Source organism: Lutra lutra, chromosome 9 (genome assembly GCF_902655055.1).
Source record: "Lutra lutra chromosome 9, mLutLut1.2, whole genome shotgun sequence".
In the NCBI taxonomy this organism is placed as follows: Eukaryota; Metazoa; Chordata; class Mammalia; order Carnivora; family Mustelidae; genus Lutra; species Lutra lutra.
The window spans coordinates 20939885-20958324 of record NC_062286.1 but is presented as its reverse complement, the minus strand read 5'-3'; the positions used below and the strand labels follow the sequence as shown (position 1 = coordinate 20958324).

At 45.3% G+C, this 18440-nt stretch overlaps 1 protein-coding gene across 1 annotated transcript in view; it reads left to right on the top strand.

Moving 5' to 3' along the window:
- Positions 1 to 18440, top strand: part of CIB4 (calcium and integrin binding family member 4) — a 48201-nt gene that overhangs the window by 22538 nt on the left and 7223 nt on the right. The window contains exon 4 of the mRNA XM_047745794.1: positions 13518 to 13659. Coding sequence (XP_047601750.1) covers positions 13518 to 13659 — 142 coding nt within the window. The remainder of the gene's footprint in view (positions 1 to 13517; positions 13660 to 18440) is intronic.

The window sequence follows — 18440 nt, the reverse complement described above, 5'->3', positions numbered from 1 at the left end:
TCCCGTGGCTGGTCTGCCCCGGGGGACCTCATCGCGTCAGTCAGGCTTCCCTGCTTCGCACCTGCGGCCCTTCAAGGGCAGGTACAGACCGGGTTTTAAGAGATTTTTGTATTGGCTCTTTGGAACTTTGTTTGCATTTTCCACAGAAAAACGTATACATTGTTGTTAGGTCCCTAGCCTGAGCCACAAGCTGACGCCACTCCGGGTGCAATGGCGTCAAAGTAGAGAAGAAGCTCCTAAGGACCTGGGGGGGGGCCTTCCTGCCCCGGGGAAAACCCCTGGCTGCCGGCCACCATTCTCCAGTTTGTTGCTCCCTGAAAGAACACGGCCCCTCTCCCCCATTCTTCTGTTCTTTCTGGGGGGACGGGGAGGCTTGCAAAGGACAAGGAGGAAGGGCTCTGATGTCTCCCTTTGTCCCTTCTTCCCCCGTCTCCTGCACATCTGCTTTACTTCCTATTTACCCAACAAAAACCTTGACCTCTTCACCGATTTCCATAAAAACTCCACTTCGGCCAGGCACTGTATGGATTTGGGATGGCACAGCAGAAAGGGTAGCTAGGAGGGTCATATCTTTGATCTTTCCTATTTGCTGCCTCTTCCTCTCTCTCTTCCATCTGTCCCCTTCACTGTCCACAGCCTAGAGGGCCTCTTGGGGTGCCCACATCTCCCTCCTCCTTTCTCCATCCAGACCTCCCTGAACACAGGGGTCTTCCCGCTCACAGGACCCGCCTCTGGATGGGAGAGACTCTAGGATCCGTAGCATTGTGTCTCCTCGTTATCTTCGTAACTCAAGAAAACAGCAAAGCTACGGGATTGAACTAGAGAGTCATTCGTTTGACACCCGTGCTTTATTTGGTGCTCTGGAAGAAGTGGTTTTCATCAGAAGGTCTAAGGCGGTAAATGGAAACATTTCCGAAATAAATCTGGCAGAAATTGGAAGAGGGGCAGGGGAGCAGTTGAAGGACACATTTGCAGGAAAGACAGCGTGTCACAGGTGGAATTGACCGTGTGTAGTGAGCTCAGACAAGGGAGGACTACAATGGGTCGTGGGGGATGGGACTTGCCTGCCTCTGCGGGAGCCTGGCCACAGCCTGAGGGATGGAGGGGGAGCGGAGGGAAGGGAGAGGGAAGAAAAAGAAGCGTTGTGAGGTATCTGGGCAAAGCAAGTGTTTGCCAGTTGGGCGTTTGCCCTGTGCTGAGGCTGGAGGCTGCCCGTGCTGCCCACCATGTCTCCATACAAGTCCTCTCCCCATGCACGTCCTTGTTCCGGGTGGGATGCTGTGTGCTGGCGGGGATGCGGTGGGGGAGGGGCAGCATCTGATGTCATGTGTCTGCCATTGATTAGCACTGTGACTTTGACCCGTCCCTTAGTCTAAGGATTGGCTACATGAAAGCCACCTGGGCAGTGTGATGAGATACAGGTTCTTGGGTCCTACCCTACAGGAGCTGATTCACAAAGCCCATGATGGGGCTAACGGATATGCATTTTGGTGAAAGGTCCCTGTGGGCTTCAGACACAGAGCCAGTGGGGGTGTCAGTGTCTTGGTGAGCCTCTAGCCTCAACCCTCAAATGAGGTTATGCATCCACTGGCGCTCAACGGGTCAACCCCCTTCACACCCCTCTTCTCCCCTGACTGTTCTCCCTTGAGTCCCCTGGAGATTGCACATGGAGATGATGCCTCTGGCCACAGTCAGCAGTGACCCTGAGGATATGCTGGGTCTCAGGCACCCCCTGGAGCCAGAACGAAAATTTCCACTCTCCCCATCAGCAGGCAGGGTACACTCCCAGCAGCCAGGTGAGCTCAGGTGACATCTTTGCATGGGAGCTCAAAAGGGACAGCCCTGGGACGCCTGGGTGGCTCAGTGGGTTAGGCCGCTGCCTTCGGCTCAGGTCATGATCTCGGAGTCCTGGGATCGAGCCCCACATTGGGCTCTCTGCTCTCTCGGGGAGCCTGCTTCCTCCTCTCTCTCTCTGCCTCTGCCTGCCTCTCTGCCTACTTGTCATCTCTGTCTGTCAAATAAATAAAATCTTTGAAAAAAAATGGGCTGTACAAATGGGAATAGACAGTAATTTATACACCAGCTGAGTTCGTCTCTCCTGTAATAGGTGTTGGTAAACCAGTGAGGGACAACTGGTCTTTTGGCCCGCCCCCTTTTTTTAGTTTCTTATTATTTTTCCTTTGTTGCTTGGGCAAGTTGCCCTTGAGCTTGTGTAAACCTCAAAAGCTGAGATACCAGAATCTTGGAGATGTCAAACACAATGATTCTACCCACTTTTTAGAGTCCGTCTGACTCCAGAGCCTCCGCTCCTTCCACACTCTATCTCGAACCTCCCAGCACACAAGACCAGACCCCTGGGCCACCCCCCCCCACCCCTAAACAATGCAGTCCCTTGAACTCCTCTGCACTAGCAGGAAGCTCTTCTGGAAGTTTCCTCAGGGCCGTTGCAGGTACCTGCAGGCCTGAAATCTGGGGAGAGACTGGACTGGTGGGTCTGAGCCAGGTTCAAGCCACGTGGTCCCATGGATGTTTAATAATATTTAACATTTTTACTGCCTTTCTCCCTATTTGTTCCATTAGCGATATGCCTCCAGCTGCCGGCAGGACACATCCTCAGCCCGTCCCTGCCAACCCATCTGTCACTAGGAGACAGCTCCCATACGGGCCTCTCTGTTTTTAGACTTCAGGAAGGTTGAACATCTAAAACACAGAGACTGTCCCTTTTTTATAAACAACTGGCCTGGCCAACTGAGGAGTGCATTCACCTAAGTGAATTTTTCATCCCTCATGCTCCCTGTCCCCAACTCCCCTTAAATGGAAATGTCAGGCTTCTCTCCACCTGCTGAAGATCATGCAGACCAATCTGGCTTTGAGAGGTTTGAGGGTCCAGGTTAAGCCCCACTGTTGCTCTCTCCCACAGAACATTCTCATCTATCCTGCCAGAGCCTGGGCAGTCTGGAAAGCGGGGAAGGGTCTAGAGGCTACGTGGAGAAAGAAGGAAGGGGGAGCCATGCTGCCTGGCCTTGTTTCCTCCTCCCCTCCCCAGAGCACCCCCCGGAGTCCAACCACATCTTGTTCCCTGTCCGATCTGGACTTGGCTCCTGCCCTGTCTCTGTCTCCTGGCTGGTTTTTCTTCCTGGGCCCTCTGTCTGTCCTTCCTCATGCAACACTACCCCTCCAAGCACTTGTCATTTGACTTTGCTTCGTTCTTGATTCAGACACCTGTTTCTACCCCACCTGTTCCTGAAGATAATTATTTAAGTGCCTTGGTTGAGTCCCATAAAGGACAGAGGTGGCATCTCCATTACTTGGTGGGGGTTGTCTAGAGACTTGTTCAGTGCCTGGTGAACAGTAACTCCCCTTATGCATTTGCTACAAGGACTTGAAGTTCAGGTTCATTAGTTTTTTTGTTTTTTTTTTTTTAAAGATTATTTATTTATTTGGCAGACAGAAATCACAAGTAGGCAGAAAGTCAGACAGAGAGAGAGGAGGAAGCAGGCTCCCCGCCAAGCAGAGATCCCGATGCGGGACTCGATCCCAGGACCCTGGGATCATGACCCGAGCCAAAGGCAGAGGCTCAACCCCCTGAGCCACCCAGGCACCCCCAGGTTCATTAGTTTTATGCCCTGCATCCCTAGCTGAGAACTCATATCCTTCAGTTCCACTGGTTTGTTCTCTGAGCAACTGCCAAGTGTCAGGGACATGGAACTCAGGGTAATGCCTCAAACTCTGCTTGCTTTGTGTATGCAGAAATGTGAATTTGAAAATTTTTCTTGGAGTCAAGAGTAGCAGTGCAGATGAAGCATTGAATTAGGAGTTTGCATTCTCCTTTCCTGGACTTTAGTTTTCTCTCTATAAAATGGAGCGGTGATATCCACCCGACCACGTGCCGGCAAGATAGTCACAGCCCAAAGCAATAGCTTGCACATAGTAGGTGCTCACCCAAGCTGGGTTTGAGCTCTGACTGACCAACTTCAACTCAACACTGCCACCTTCTGGCAATTACTCTAGTGCTGAAGGGTGCAGGGGTTCAGACCTGGAAATAGGAATTCCTCCTGGGCAATGGTTCAAAGGAAGAGAAAACTTCCATGAAGGGACATCCAACTGATCCATTCTCAGCCCAGCCCAGAAGCTCCACCCACCTGTGGCTTCCAACCACTGCCCCTTGGTGACAAATTCCTTCATGTCCTCAGGGGCCTCTTCCTGGGGCTAAGTAGCCTAGAAGCACAGGGTTAGAACGGGCTCCATCTGATAGACCTGGAATTCCTGACACCTTTTTCCTCTAGTGAACAACTCCCACCCTTGGGTGAAGGGCCTTTTTTTCCCACTTAAACTTTTCAGTCCTTTATTTTCTAATATAAACACTTAATGCTATTAATTACCTTGTACACAATGTTTGCACTGAATATCACCAATTTTGATATCTTGTGTTTTTATTTCCATTTGAATCAAATTATTTTCTCATTTCTTTTGTGACTTTTTTGACTTTGAGGGTCTTCAAGATACCTTCCTGTTACAGATTTCTAATTTAATTTTGTTGTGGTCAGAGAATATATTTTGTATGATTTAAATCTTTTAAAATGTATTGGACTTCCTTTACAACTTAAAATACAATCTATCTTGGTAAATGTGCCAAGTGCACCTGAGAAAAACATGTATACTACTGTGTATGGTGGTGAGCTCTCTAAAATATCAAGTAAGTCAAGTTGTTGATAGTCTTCTATTTCCTTAATGATTTTTTGGTCTATTGTTCTATCAATTGTTGACCGAAGGGTATTGAAATTTCTAGCTATCTATATGGATTTGTCTCATTGAAAATGATTTAAAATGAGAAAAATTTCTTTTATATTTACTCACATATTTATCATTTCTGGCATTCTTCATTCCTTTGTGTAGATCCAAGTTTCCTTCTGGTATTTTCCTTCTTCCTGAAGGACTTCCTTTAATCTTTTTGTAGCTTTGGTCTGCAGATGAATTCTCTTAGCTTTTGTTTGTCTGAAAAAGTAAGTCTTTTGCCTTTGGGTTTGAAGGATATTTTTGCTGGGTATAGAATAAGAGGATGAGAGCTTTTTTTTTTTTCTTTCTCTCAGAGTTAAAGATGTTGCTCCATATCTTTTGTCTTGCTTAGTTCCATTTTTATCTCTGTTCCTCTATATGTATGTGTTCCACCCCACCCACACCAAAAAATATTTTCCCCTTTATTACTGGTTTTTATCGATCTGATTATGCTGTGCCATGGCGTGGTTTTCTTCAAGTTTCTTTTGCTTGGGTTTTGTTGAGCTTTGTTGAGCTTTAATGGGTATACAGTTTTCCTCATCATGACTTCCTCTACCTTCTAGAATGTATTAGCATATTTATTATCACCTTAATGTTTGTGCCTGCTTATTCTATCAGTATCATTTCTGGATCTGTTTTTATTAGTTGTTTTTTCTACAGGTTGTGGGTCTTATTTTCCTACTTTTTTGCAGGACTTCTACCGTTTAATTGGATGCTGAATATTGTAAATTTTATATTGTTAGGTTGCTTATTTTTGTTGTATTCATTTAAATGTTACTGAGTTTTGTTCTTGGATGCAATGCTGTTAATTGCAATGAGTTCAATCCTTTCAAGGTTTGCTTTTAAGATTTTTCAAGACAAGTACTGTAAATCTTTATTACATAACCATGGTACACCTATCAAAACTGGTAATAAATTAAAGTTGCTGGGACACTATAAATGAAATGAGAAACCATTTGGATTTCACCAGTTTTCTCATTTGTCCTTTATATGTTCCAGTAGCCACTCCAGGCTCCCATGTTACCTTTAGTCCCCTCTAATCGTGACAGTTTCTCAGTCTTGTCCTTCATGATTTTTTGGAAACTGCTGGCCAGGTATTTTTGTAGAACCTCCCTCAATTTGGGTCTATCAGATGTGTTCTCTTGATTAGACTTGGGTTATGGATTTGTGCAACAAATTCCACAGGGGTGAAGTGCCCTTCTCATTGTATCGTATCAGGGAATACACGATACTGACATGACCTATAACTAGTGATGTTAACCTTGATCACTTAATTAAGGTGGTGTTTCTGGACTTCTCCACTGTAAAGCTACTTAGTAGATAGAGCTAGAAAATATATGAATGTATATTGACTCATATATACTACACACAGTATTTATTTTTGTATATATCACATCTAGACTTCCCTTCTTGCTTACTTGTAACTTCTTGTGACCATGAGAAACTTGATTCCTATATTCTGTTTTTTTGTTTATTATTGATCTATTCGTTCAACTCCAGTATCCATGTAGTTTCAGAATTGCTAACCCACACACATGCCTGTAAGAAACAATTTTGCTAGGTAGGGCACAGTGTTGGTTTATGGCTCTTTTTGTCTTTAGTCAAACCACCATTTCCCCAAGTTATTTGCTCATCTCCTCTTTCCTAATTCCTTCCAGTGAGGTTTTGTCATATATTTGAAATACAGTTACTTTTATTTGTCATGGTCCCCATTTCATCTCAGGTTTACTAGCATCCTTGGCCTTTAAAACTTTTAAAATTTTTGGGGTGCCTGGGTGGCTTGGTGTGTTATAGCCTCTGCTGGCTCAGGTCATGGTCTCAGGGTCCTGGGATTGAGCCGTACATCAGGCTCTCTGCTCAGTGGGGAGCCTGCTTCTATCCATCTCTCTCTGTCTGCCTCTCTGCCTACTTGTAATCTCTGTCTGTCAAATAAATAAATAAAATCTTTAAAAAAAACTTCTTAAATTTTTTATTTGCATTCTGTAAACTTCACTCTCTGTGGGGTATGGTTCTATGGGTTTAAACAAATGCGCAAAAGTGTGGCCTCACCACCACAGAACCACCATACAGAACAGTTCCATCGCCCTAAAAATTTATTTGTGAGTCTCCTTTGTAGTTCTTTTCTTTTCTTCCCCTCCCCCAACCACTGACAACCACCTGTTCTCCATCCCTGCAGTTTTGCATTTTCTGGAATGTCATACAAATAGGCTCCTATAATATGGAGTCTTTCGGATCTGACTTCTTTTACTTAGCAAAACACATCTAAAAATTACACTGTTGCATGAATCAATACCTTGTTCCTGTTCATTGCTGAGAGGTATTCCAGTTTATGGATATACTCCGGACTTTGTTTATCCCCTCACCTGTTGAAGTACATGTTGACTGCCGTGGTTTGCCTTTTCACTTTCTTAATGATGTCTTTTGAACAACATGAATTCTTAATTTTAACATACTCCAGTTTACAGATTCTTTCCCCTTAATGATCAGTGCTTTTTGTATACTGTTAAAGAATTTTGGCCTCAAGATCATGAAGATGTTCTCCTATGTTTTCGTTGGCAAGTTTTTCTATGGGTTTTCCACGGTCCATCTATGATCAATCTGGAATTGATTTTTATGCATGGCATGAGGTAGGGATCAACCTAACACCACTTATTGAAAGACCTCCCTTTCCCTCACTCTGTTGCAGTGTGCTATTTATTATAAGTCAAGTAGTCATACATGTGTGGGTCTAGTTCCAAAATTTTTATTATGGCCATTGAACTATCTCTCCTTGCACTGGTATCCATTACTAAAACTATAGCAAGATCTTGATACCAGTAGTATAAGTTCTTCTGCCTTGTTCCTCTTCTTTAGAATTGCTTTCGACTGTTCTTGGCCCTTTGTATTTCCAATTTCCATATGAAGTTTAGAATCATCTTGTTAATTTCAGCAAAAACATCTAGCTGGAAGACTTTAACTAGAATTGTATTAACTCTGGAGTTCAATTTGGAAAGAAACAACATCTTCATTACACTGAGCCTTCCAATCCATAAATATGGTATATCTGGGGGAAGTTTATAAAGGCACTAAAACACAAACGATTTGTTACAGTCTTCTCCCAGGATCTGCTCACCCAACCTTGCCAGACTATGAGAAGTCTTTCGGGTAGCACTTTTCATAGTGAGAGTCTGCGGCGGTAACCTCAGGCTCTCACTCAAGACCCAGAAAGGACTGGCTTCTTATGTACCCCTCCCAGCCAACACCTCCATCTACTCCTTTCCTTGGCGAATGCTTTACATCTGTTTAAAATTTTAAAAATACAAACATTAATCATATCCTTTTGGCGAGAGTTGGTAGCAGACAAAATGGACAAATGAAGCATAATTCAAAAACAACAAACACTAAAAATTATGACAGTTTAATCAGCAATGAGAACTTTTAAGTGCAATAATGCTGTTTGATCCTTTTTAATAAACAAGATCTTAAAAATCAAACTCCTTCGGTGACGTCACTGTGGAGTCACTAGTGTATTTTTGTGTGAATTTTTTCCAGCAACCGTAAAAAGCTCCTTTGGACTATGTGCTAGTTGGAGAAATGGTGAGGAGATATTTTTAAGCTAAGTCCAAATATTTTCCCTCTGACTTTCATCTTCAAATCAAATCTCTTGTTCAATAACTTTGAGAGGATCTTTAAAAAAAATGTTAGTTTTTTGGCAGGGACTATGATCTTTTTATTGTCAACAGACTGTAGTTTCTGTTTCAAAAAAAAAAAAAATCCTCAGCATTTGGGGTTTATTTTCATCTTCTTTAGTTTTGTCAGACATAGATGGAAATTGCACTACTGAGTTACCTGTATAAATTTCTATACTGACATGTTTATACTCCCTTGTTCGGAATGCTTTCACACTGGGGTGCGTGTGATTCTTGAAATGGAAGCCTTGCTACGTCAGTTGTCATCTTCTTCCTCCTGTGGAGGACTGAAGGGCTTCTAAATGAGTGTGAAATTTAATGCAGGCTATCACTGTCTGGATGGGACCCAAAATTTAGTGGTTTGGACTGGAACTGGGATCACTCACGAGCCTCGCTCCCTCTCCTGCCTCTCCCCAGCTGTTCTGTGTGCAGGTGGCTGGACCCAGGGACCCAGGGACACTGGCGAAGCTGCCACTTAGCTCAGGGTGGAGAGCAGGGAGAGGAACAGAGGCAGCCTCTTCTGGATCCTTCGAAACTATCCTTGCAGGCCCTGGCAGCGTCCCTTTGCACAGAGCTGCTGTGTGTGCTAAGGACACATCGTCACAGGGGAAGTCTGTGCCCTGGGATCTCCCTCCAGGAAGGGATGAAGCAGCGAATCTGGGAGAGGGAGAGGCTGCCATTGTTGGAATGGAGACAGGACAGGGACACCCTCCTGGCAGGTGCCCACTAGGCCTCACAGAGAACCATACCAACCGCCTCTTGGCCTCCAAGGCCCAGAAACAGCTCTGGTGACCCCGGGCCCTGCCCTGCCATCTTCTCAGAAACAGCGTCCCCCACTCCTCACTCCAGCCCCTCCACCATTTGCAAGCCTTCCTGCTGCCTCCACTTTCTCCTCGGGGCTCCTCCCTCCCTCAGTGTTTGCTCGCCTTGTCACCTCCAGGGCTGCTCCCAGTCAGGACGGCCACTACCCACAAGAAGGCTGGACGTGGAGTTCCCACAGGCAGGGGCCACAGTTTTGACTTCAAGCTAGCCTCCATTTTGGCACTTTTTGTAAAAAAAAAAAAATTTTTTTTTTTCAGTTGAAGTGAGACTTTTAAGAGGTTCCAGTTCTAAGGTTTCTACATTTTAATGGCCACATGTTCTTCCTTTTCTTTTATGTTTATCTGCCACAAGGGACCATAGCAGAAACGGTGCCAGACAGACTCAGGAGACCTGGGTCCTAGGCTGAGTGACCTTGGGCAAGTCACTCCCCTCACTCCCCACTCCAAGGCCCCTTTTCCACATCCCTGATTTATGAAGGGGTTAGTCTAGACCAGAGATCATCAACCATCTTTGATCATGCCTCCCCAGCAATAAAAAAAAAATGGGGAGCATGTACCCATAATATGTGTATATTCAAGCTGTCCTTTTACTACAATACCAGTATGTTATGATATGAACATGCAAAATAAAACATTTTAAAGCTAAATATCATAAATACTTTAAATACATAAATACATAAATACTTTAAAAATAGATTTCCTTTCATTTATAGAACAAAATTTTCTCGTCTCACCATTGTATTGTTGGTTTGTGACTAATAAGATTAGAGTAAGGGAAAGCAGTCTGGCTGGATGTACTTCATTATTTTTTAAAATCTTCCTTTAACACTTTGAGATTGAGCCGAACATTCAGGGGTCTGGTTCTAGTTGAGTCTATTTTTAGTGGTTGTCCTAGCTGGTCCAAAGAGAAGAAATGTATCTTTGGCTGCACGTATTAAATTATGGCCCTCGTTTTCAATCCCATCCACCAATTAAAGGCTTTTTATTGAAATGAAGCTCGAAGATGTCCATCTTCCCTTATGTCAGTCAGTGGCTCTTACAAGCTAATTGGAAAAACACTGCATTTTTGTATTTTTAACAAATGGACTCAGCATCCACTGACACTCTCCATTTGGATGATTTTCAAACAGATTAGAAAAATCTGTTTCTAATATTTTCAAGTACGCAGATAGAAAGCATGATTGTAGGTGACTCCGCACGTTTTCAGCAACAACAATCTGATGTTGAAAATATTCTCTCCAAAGCAGTTCTTTGGAAAAGCAAGCGCTTTTCTCTCTCATTGCTGAAATCATTCACCTCTACCTCGAAGAGTCAGAAGAATCCCAGTTCATTTTTCAGTGGATATCTGCCAACAGTCACTTGTCATCATAAAATGCTCAGCAAATTTAGAACGTTTGCCTTTTGGTGCAAGAAACACATATAATTCCTCTTAAAGTTTGATGGCTCTTTTAAGAGCTCTGTCAAGAGATACCCCACAAACCTCTATGTGTTCAAAAGATTTTCAAAGTCACTTCCCTTCTGATTACAAATCATTGTCTATGTTTTACTGTGCTTTAAATTCTTTTTTTTTTTTATTAACTACCCACACCAGTGCATCCTGTACTGTACTACTCTGTGTACTTCTGGACTTAAACCTTTCGACCGGTGGCCTATGGGAAGTTTTGTGGGGCATCGGTTTCACAGGTGTGGCCATCCCTGCACCCTTACCCAGAATCCTTTTCATCATGGAGCAGCCACTCCCTCAGCGATCACACCCAGTTTCTCCCATAACTGGTGTTTTCATTAAAGAAGTAATGTACTAAAAAAAAAAAAAGAAAAAAAAGAAGAAGTAATGTACTGTTCAGTCAATATGGCCGCTTTCCATTAGTCTCTCACAGAAATGTGGTCCTTCATGTATTTTATGATCGAAACGGAATCTAGGAAAACCATGTGAGAAACGTCGGTACTTTCCTTCAACTATGTAGCCACCTTTCCACGGTGTGGAATTTTTCAACTCTTATTTCTCCACACCTTCAGCAATATTTCCCCCACATTTTCCGACAGGATCTGTGGTCACTACGTTGTGTCCTGTGCACTGTTCTTGCTACCACTGGCTTCCACACCAACTGCCTTCTTCCCAGCCTCTGGAAGACAAGGGCCCTGTTTGTGTGTGTGTGTGTGTGTGTGTGTGTATAGATAACAGAGTCACGTGACATGGGCCTAAGAGAGAGTGCACTGGCTTCCTAGCAACCATCCCTTCTCCCAACTACTCCCAGCAAAGCCAAGCGTGGAGCTGGGCCCCCAGAGGAGGGAAGATTGCTATCCCATTCCCTGGTTGGATATACGCTTAGGCTCACTGCTTGCTGGTCGCCTGTCTCACCACAGGAAATGAGAACTGAAGCCTGGATTTCAGTTATGTCTGACGAGATTCTCACCGTTTCTACTACCAAAGAGAGAAGAACTTGTATTTTAAGCAGCCGAAGTTCTGGCCCTGACGTTTCCCGGTCGACCCCCGGCACTTGCATTATAAGCATTATCTTCAATTGTAGTTTCTTTGCAGGAATCTTGTTAAGCCGCCATTTGTGAGAGTTAATTGAGTTAAAATTTGGTCAAGTAATTTGTGAAGCCACTTAGCTACGTGACCTGGGACACATGGTGGGGTAGATGGCCCTTATCAGCACTCGTTTGAGGCCATCACAGTAAGCTTTCCGGGGGGGGGGGGGGGGGGGGGGGGCGGGGGTGAGAGGGTGGAGGGGCAGACACTGCAGGAGCTTGTTTGGAGGTTCTAGCAAGGTGGCCCGGATTCTCCCAGCCCCTGGCCACTCCTGGGACACTAACCCTGTCACCTAGGGACCTTATTTATGATGTCAATTCTTAGGGGTATTAGTTCACTAAGGCTGATGGGACAAAGTACCACAGTTATGGGGCTTAAACAACAGAAGCTTATTGTTCTGTTCTAGAGCCTTGAACAGTTCTAGACCCTTGCAAGTTCTAGAGCCTTGCAAGCTGAGATCAAGGTGTCTGCGGGGTTGGTTTCCTCAGAGGGCTGTGAGGAAGGATCTGCTCCATGCCTCTCTCCTAACTTCCGGTGGCATGCCAGCAGTCCTTGCTCGGCTCGTAGGTGCCTCACACCAATGTCTGCCTCCGTCTGCACAGAGTGTTCTCCTGCACTGCGTGTCTCTGTGTCCCAAATTCCCCCTTTCAATAAGGACAGAAGTCATACTGGATTAGGGGCCCACCCTACCTCATAAGCCCTCATCTTAACCAATTGTATCTACAAGACCCTGTTTCAAACGAGGTGGCATTCTGAGGTACTAGGGGTTAAGACTTCAACATACAAATCTGGGGGAAGACAAGATTCAGCCATGAAGCTGGGCTACACCGCAGACCTTCTAAAATAGGATCTATGGGGGGGGGGGGGTGGCTCGCACTTCATGTTTTTGATAAGGACCTTAAGTACCTTGTTTGCTCACTAAAGCTTGAGAGCTACATGGCCACCTGAGGTGACACAGAATGTTCTCTCTCCCACCTCAAATACAATAGGAGCACCAAATAAAACTAAACCATAGATGTTAATATGTAGCTTAGTTCAAAAGAAATGAAGAAATTTTCATGTGCCAAAAAGGAGAGATCAAAACCAGAGGGCTAAGCATTGGCTGTTGCTGGGAAAACCCTAAGGAGTGTTAGACAGGGATATAGGCCCCTAGAGGCAGTGGGGGGTGGGAGGGGCTGCTGGGGCTCAAATGCCCTTGAGGGAGGTAATAGGCCCATCGGGTGCTTGAAACGGAGGAACTAATCATTTTGCATGAAGCTTGGAGACTTGGAAAGTTACCTTGTCAGTGAAAGTCAGAGAAAGGGGAACCAGAAAAATCAACCAGAGTTTGTTTCAACTAATTAAAAATTGGGCAGATTGGTCATTCAGATCTGCTCTGTGAACTCACGGGATCAAATAGTTTTCTTAGCTGAGGTGCATCTAAGAAAAAGAATTTAGGTTGCTTGAGGGGAGGCATGGGGGTCATTCTAGGATACTGCAGCAAAGTTGGGACCTGATAAGGCCTGCCAACAGGCAAGGAAAAGTTTAAAACAGGCAGGGCTAGGCCTCTGAGCAACTGGGAGAAAGAAGTCCTGGTAGGTGGGAATGAATTAGCATACTGAAAGCAGAGGAGGGTCCTAGAGAGGAATTTGCTGTGTGTCTGATAGACAGGTGAGGGCCAGAGAGGAATGAACCTGACATTGAAAGGCCTCCCCACCCCCTCCTCCTCCTCTTTCACAGGTCAACCCTTTCAGAGACCGAATCTGCAAAGTGTTCTCCCACAACGATATGTTCTCCTTTGAGGATGTGCTGGGCATGGCATCTGTGTTCAGTGAGCAGGCCTGCCCCAGCCTGAAGATCGAGTATGCCTTTCGCATCTATGGTGGGTGACTAAGTGGTGGTGGTGGGTGGGGGTCAGTGCCATAGAGTAAATACCAATCTGGAATCCATTAACATCAATTCACCGGTGGGATGATGTCCATTGGGATTCACTTGGGTGTTTATGGGTATTAGCATGTTTCTTGAGTTCTGTAGATTAAAAAAAAAAATGGTGGTGAACTACTACTTCAGTGGATAGATGGCTTCCCCTCCATGCCATCAGAGGCAAATGGAGCCACGGGTGTTGTATTTTGTGGTAACAGTGTAGACAGGTGAGAGAGAGAGAGAGAGATGGAAGACTACATATGGGTATGAAGGAGCCATGCTTGTTTTGCAGAAATTGTGAAATTTGAACACCAGAACTAGCTCAGCCACAAAATGGCTGAGAAATCTTGGACAAATCATTTCATCTTTCTGGGCCTCAGTTTCATCATCTTTAAAATGAGGTGTTTGAGAGAGATCATCTCTGAGGTCTTATGACAGTTTTTGGTCTCTAGTTTTGCCTGGGGTAGCCATAAGATACTGCAAAAGTTCTGCTCTTCAGGGGGTTCATGTCCCCTTAGCTGAGATGCCTGGAGTTCTCAAAAGAAATTATAAGGAAAGAAACAAAGAAATCTTGGGAAGCCTTCAAACAGACCATGTACAAGGCTTTAAGCTCATTGTGACAACTCTTTGGCCCCAAAGGACTTGTACATTCAGGCTTGCATAGTTTGGCATTTCATATGCTCTCCCTTCCAGCCAGGTCCTCCCTGTCCCTACACAGTGGACACCATCTTATTCTTGCCTTGCCCAAATGGACTGGGATAAAATGGAGTGGGGGAGTTTTAAGCCTGATGGACCTGTGAGGGCTCAGTTTTCTCATCTGTAAAAAGGACTTAATGGTATATTTTTGTAAGCCCTATGTCCTCAAGCTTAGTATCCAGTAATAGCTGAGTAAGCGTCTATCATACTGTCATTTCCACAGAGAGCAACTACAAACTCAAATATATATGTATATTTGGGCCCCTGGGTGGCTCTGTCAGTTAAGTTTCTTCCTTTGGCTTTGATCATGATCCCAGGGTCCTGGGATTGAGGCCTGAGTTGGGTTCCCTGCTCAGTGGGGAGTCTGCTTCTCCCTCTTCCTCTGCCCCTCCTTGGTTCATTCTCTCTCTCTCCAATAAATAAATAAAATCACATATACCATATGTGGTTTATATACATGATATTTATTTATCAGCAGCCTGATGGCACTAATGGTACCAGAAGCAGAGAGTTTTGAACTTAGAAGAAAGAAATGGTACTGAAAGGTCCCCTCCTCCTTTTTACAAACTTTTTTAGCCTAAAGGTGGCTTTCAGTGAGGGACATCACACAGGACTGATAGAAACCTTGAACTCTTTCTGACTTAAAGAATCAGAGAGTTTGGGACAATTTCCTCCTGAAAAGTGAAAATAAGGGAGAGACCGTGAAAGAAAGCCAGAGGAGGGAGCCCAACATCTCTGTATGAACTATGCCCAGATCTCTAAACCATATATACAAGGGCAGACTCAAAGCAGCTGAGGTAGATAATAGAACTGAGATTTGAGTGGCCACTGCATTTTAACAAGTTCCCTCTGTGACAGGGTTTGCACTTTAAGTCCTGTCAATTGCCTGATAGAATTAAAATTAAAAAAAAAAATCAGCACTCTTTGGAGGAACATAACAGAATCCAGAGTTTTTACAATAAATCATTTATAACATCTAAGGTACAATCCAAAATTATTTCAATATACAAAAATTTTGGAAAACCAGAAATGTCTGATCTACAGTCTGAAACTATTCAATAGACAGTTAAAAAATAAAACTGATATGGTCTCAAGAATGGAGCCTGACTCTGACATGACCCAGATGTTGGAATTAGCTGACAAGTCTCTTAAAACAGCTACTAACCCTTGGCCAGTGAAGTAAAAGAAATTCATAATGAAGGGAACAGTAGGAATTCTCCACAGAGAAACAGAAACTATAAGAAAGAATCAAATGGAAAATATGAAAGTGAAAAATAAAATATCTAAAATAAAAATTCATTGGATGGGCTTAACAGGAGAATTGAGATGACAGAGAAAAGAGTCAGAAACCTGAAGATAGTTCAGTATAAATAATCTAATCTGAAGAATGGAAGGAAAAGAATTAATGGGGAAGAAAAGATATTTGAAGAAGGAATGGCCCCACACATCCTACGTTTGATACAAGACACACATTTATAATGAACTTCAAGCAGAGTTAAGTATAAATGAAATCACATACCCAAATTTAATTGGCTTCGTGGTCCTCACCTGTTCATTAGTCGTCCTCCTTCCTTACCCCAAGTACTTCTGGGGATCCCCAGGGAGGTCTAGGACTTGTGCCGAAGAGCACTTGCTATTTTGCCCCCAGCCACTTCTGTCTCCTGTCAGTGCCCTTCTGGATGGGCAGCTCTTCCTAAAGCAGAGTGCTGGCCCAGGCTCAGGGATCTCATCTTAGCCAAGAGTCTTCAGTTGGCCAGTAACAGGGACTTACCTGTGTAAAAGGCAACAGATGAAAAACAGCAATGTATTCATTTTCCATTGCTGTGTAATAAATTACCACAAATCTAGTGGATGTAGACAACATGTTTATAATCTCACAGTCTCTGTGGTCTAGGAGTCTGGCATAGCTTATATGTTCCTCTCCCAGGATACCACAGGGCTGCAGTCAAGGCTCTGTCTGGGCTGCCTGTAACTGGGGAGAAATCCACTTACAAGCTCACTCTGGTTGTTGACAAGTACATTTCTTTGTGTCTGTGGAGCTTAGAGCCCTGGCTTCCTGCTGGCTATCTGCTGGAGGCTGCCTTCGGTTTCCAGAGGCTGACATATGCTCCTTGCCACATGGGCCTCCCCTGACACAGCCACTTGCTTCTTCAAAGACAGCCAGAGAGAGAGTCTCTTGGGTGTGTATGCTGGTAAGATAGAGTCTCATAACACTGTAATCACAGAAGTAACATCCCATCACTGTTGTCAAATTCTGCTGGTGAGATGTAAGTCACAGTTCCCTTCCACACAAAAGGGACATGGAGATTATATACGCATAAGCACCAAGAGGGGCAGATCTGGGGGGGAGGAGGGCTCTAAAGTTTGTCCGTCGCAAGCAGCATGGAACCATGGGGAAACCGAAGCAGCTTCGCAAGGATGCAGGGGACAAGTGGTCAGGAAGTGAGGCAACTGCTGTCTGCTTTTCTCTCTATGGCTGCCAGATCTATCCTCTCTGCTTCTCTCTCTGCATTTGCTCTTCCTGCAGACTTTCCTGTTTCTGTGCCCATGAGCCAAAGAGGAACACCCTGGTCCCCTATTTTCTCAGGAGAGGCTGATGGCTCAGCCAAACCCATGATCTTACTACTCCCTGGCTGGGTCAACAGCCTTGTCCAACCACCCACAGCCCAAAAGATGCAGAGTCACGGAACAGACACAGCTCCAGAGGCCCACTGCTGGGGGTGGGGACACTTCTCAGAGATGGTAAAGTGTGGGCTGAGCAGATGTTCCCAAAGATGTCTGCCTCAGCTGTCTTTCCATGGTTTCCCGAGCTAAACAAACAAAAACACCCCAACCTTCAGGGAAGCTACAAGAACAGCAGGTTCTCTTCAGGCTTCAAGGCACAGGAGCCAAACTGTGTTCGGCTGAGACGTGGGAAGAATGTCCTCACTCCCAAGAGGTCAGACTGAGCGCCTGAGGTCCGGTAAGGGACCAGACACCCCCTGTCCCCCCACGCTGTCCTTGTGTCCTCCTCGAGCCCCTCTCTGAGGCCCCCTTGACGGATTTCCTTCCTCCTTGAGCTCCAGCCCCCAAACATAAAGCACAAAGCCTTCATGCAAATCAGCTGTGCAAATAGACACCCGGGGACTCATAAACTCCAAGGCTTCCTCAGATACACCCAGACAAATCTGAATTCTCTTTGGGTTCAGAAGATTTGTTGCCTCACAGAGCTGTCAGCAGGATTAGGGACGGGATGCGTGACTCTCTGAGTGCGGCGCTTGGCGCGTGGGAGCTGCTCAGTACATTGAGGTGGTAACGGTAGACGTGAGGGCAGAAGAGGAGGAAGAGAAAGGAAAAGAAAATGGTGATGGCCCTGGTGATCCTTCTTCGGCAAAGTCCAGAGACTTAACTCGATGCTCGAATGCCTTGGTCCTCCGCGCGTGGTCCATGCACCAGCAGCGACATTGCCAGGAAGCCGGTCAGGAATGCGGAATCTCCAGCGCCCCCAACAGGCCGCTTCAGGGTCCTCACGTTAACAAGACCCCCAGCTGGGTCCTCCACATCCTAACATTTGGGAGACATTGCTCTAACTCACTGGTCCTCAAACGGGACTGCACACTGCAGTCATCTGGGGACCCAAGACCCACGGATGCTTGGGCCCCCGCTGTGCAGGTCTGATGTAGGGGTGCTGGGTGGGCCCCGGCTGGTGGGCTTTTTCTAAGCTCCCCGGGGAATTCTCAAGTGCAGCGGAGTTTCGGAGCTACTGTGCCGGTTCGGCTTCCATTCAGTCGTATGGAAGTGCCCATGTTTAAAAAAAGAGAGAAAAAAAGCCTGGAATTAGGCTCTGCAGAGCCAGGGAGAAGTAGGCGACGATCTGCCCCCTTCAAGCCCCCTGATCTGCCACCTGTAGTATGGGACTGTGGTTCTTATCATCACAAGACGGTTTCTGTGCCTATAGGCTTCTCATCTTCATTCCAGGCAGGAGGAAAAAAGGATGGGAGGAGGGATAGGAGCCAAATGAACGTTTGAAGGCACCGATGAAGGTGACTCTTCAACTTCATCTTG